General features: G+C 48.5%; 1 protein-coding gene across 1 annotated transcript in view; it reads left to right on the top strand.

The window, feature by feature from the left end:
* The window catches only part of UBR4 (ubiquitin protein ligase E3 component n-recognin 4), an 89277-nt gene that overhangs the window by 72645 nt on the left and 14116 nt on the right, over window positions 1-2516 (top strand). Inside the window, exons 87-89 of the mRNA XM_033519360.1 lie at window positions 1193-1280; window positions 1661-1788; window positions 2138-2245. Coding sequence (XP_033375251.1) covers window positions 1193-1280; window positions 1661-1788; window positions 2138-2245 — 324 coding nt within the window. The remainder of the gene's footprint in view (window positions 1-1192; window positions 1281-1660; window positions 1789-2137; window positions 2246-2516) is intronic.

The following is a 2516-nucleotide window of genomic DNA, read 5'->3' as shown; positions in this document are numbered from 1 at the left end:
TGAGGAGCTGGTGTTAATCTGAATTCTGATTTGGAAAGGGAAGTGAGGAGCTGGTGTTAATCTGAATTCTGATTTGAATTCTGATGGAGTCACCGGTGGAAGCAGGCTGTGTTGCCGTGGGATGCCGGGGATGCTGGAGCAGCCGTGCAGCTCTCCTGGGATGCAGCTCTGCTGCTGAAAGGCAGAGTTTGCTCAGCATTCCCGTGGATGAACAGCTTTCATCTGTCTTCCTTTGTGAGCACCTCCTGGAGCCGCAGCTCCCTGCGAGCGACAGGCGCACAAGAAGCGCAACCTCAGGCCCCTTTTTGTTTCCCTTGTCTCTCAGTGGCTTTTTTTGTTCATCTGCCGTTTTACCAGGGCCCCTGTGGTGTTAATTGCTGGTCCTCAGCGTGGCCTTTGAGCAGATTTTCCCCCCGGGGCTTTCCCTGTGCTTATGTATTTGCTGTGACATTAAGCACTGCTTATTCCACATTAGGCTTAGCGAGATCCCTGACAGGTTTTCTCTTGCAAGGTCTCCTGCTCCCAAATCTGGGATTTTTCTTTTCTGCTTTTTATTCAGACCTATGGATTAAAAATGGAAAGTTTTGTGATGTGCTGTCAGTGTTTCCAGCTGGAAATGCATCTGGAAAACTGTCCCTTTCTCAGGGTAAAAGCATCTTTTTGGCTGTGTCATTCCAGTGATGTACTGTCCTACTGAAAGCTCATTAAATTGCCTTTTACTCCTCTTCCATTTGCCTTCACTGCAGATTTGATCTGTTTGAGAACTTTCATCCAATTAACCTGTCCTGCTTCATTTCCTGGGTTGTTCCTGTGTTTCCCAGGTGTGCTGTGCCTGGGAGGAGAGGTTGCCATGGAAAGCAGATGTTCCTCTGCAGATGAACCCATTTTCCTTGGCTGCACCTTTCACTGGTGCCAGAGGAAACCTGGAGGAGGTGGAAGGAGGAAGAGGCTGTTTATTACCAGTCTTTCAATTAATTGGCAACGCCAGGAAAAGCTGGGGATGAGTTAGAGATGTTTTTGCAGGTGGCTCTGCTGTTGTTTTTAATTCATCTCAGCAAGGAGAGAACGAGGGAGTGAAAGATTTCCCTGTTTTACCAACAGCACCAGGCAGAGCTGGGGCTGGAGTGTCCACACTGAAATCAGAACTTGTGTGCAGAGAGAGGAGAATTAATAAAAATCTCTTCTCTTGCAGGGGGAGCCCATGAGGATCATTTACCGCATGCGGGGGTTACTGGGAGATGCAACGGAGGAATTCATCGAGTCCCTCGACTCCACCACTGGTAATGCATTTGTCTGCTGAAAGCTGGGATTAGATTTGAAATCTGAGGTTTGCTGCAGAGAAATGACATTATTATCCTCACAGCACTGAGCTTAAAGTTGATTGACGTTGCTTTTGCTGCGTTTACCTGCTTTACCTCGAGTGAAGGAGGATTTTAGCAGCTTTAAAGCTGTGCCTCAAATGTGAGCACTGGCTTGGCATGGGGACCATTCTGCCCAGCCCTCCTTCATATTCCTGCTCTTAATTCTTTTTAAATTCAACAACTGAAGTGCCTGGAGTTGCTGGTGAAGGTGTGCTGCTCTGCTCTCATGTCTGCTTGCTCTGCTCTCTGTGTCCCGCCGTGCTGCTCGTGCGCTCACCCCCCGTGTGTGTGTCCTGCAGATGAGGAGGAGGATGAGGAAGAGGTGTACAAGATGGCAGGGGTGATGGCCCCGTGTGGAGGCCTGGAGTGCATGCTCAACAGACTGACTGGCATCAAGGACTTCAAGCAGGGCCGGCACCTCTTAACTGTGAGTGTCCCTTTGGCTCTGGAGTTCTGGGGGGAAATTGAGCTTGAGACAATCTCCTTTGAGCATTTCCCTCTCCCATTCCTCTTGGTTAACAATCCTTTACAAAACTTGAGATGTGTAGAACCTGAGGAGCTGCTGAGACTAAATCCTGTTCTTGCTGGAGGGATTTTCTGCCTTGGCCTTACCTGAAAACCAAAGCCAGATGTGCAGATGTAAAAACCTGGGGTGTCCTGTATCCCATGAGTCTGGAGACCAGATTATTGTATTAAATTATTATTATTTGAGTTTCAGCAAAGTCCCTGCCTCGTTGTGCAGGTACCACAGAGATTCCCTTTGCTGCATTTTGTAGGTGCTGCTAAAACTCTTCAGTTACTGTGTGAAGGTGAAAATCAACCGGCAGCAGCTGGTCAAGCCAGAGATGAACACTTTGAATGTCATGCTGGGGACTCTCAACCTGGTAAGGGCAACCTCAACTTCAACTTTTCCATGGATTCCAATGAATTTAAGCTACTTCTGACTCATGGCAGTTACTGGAGATGGGAAATGTTGGTGTGCTGGCACTGCAGATTGTCCTTTGGACATTCCTTATCTGTTATGGGTGGGAGTGTGGGGGGCAGTGTTCCAGTGCTGCTGTTCCAGTGCCTCTTCCCACCCCAAACCAGTTCCTGATGGTGTTCCAGTGTCGCTTCCCACCTTAAATGATCTCCTGATGGTTTTCCAGTGCCTCT

This window comes from Parus major, chromosome 21 (assembly GCF_001522545.3).
Source record: "Parus major isolate Abel chromosome 21, Parus_major1.1, whole genome shotgun sequence".
NCBI classification, from domain to species: domain Eukaryota; kingdom Metazoa; phylum Chordata; class Aves; order Passeriformes; family Paridae; genus Parus; species Parus major.
The sequence above is the reverse complement of the archived record's forward strand: the minus strand, read 5'-3'. Positions and strand labels throughout refer to the sequence as shown.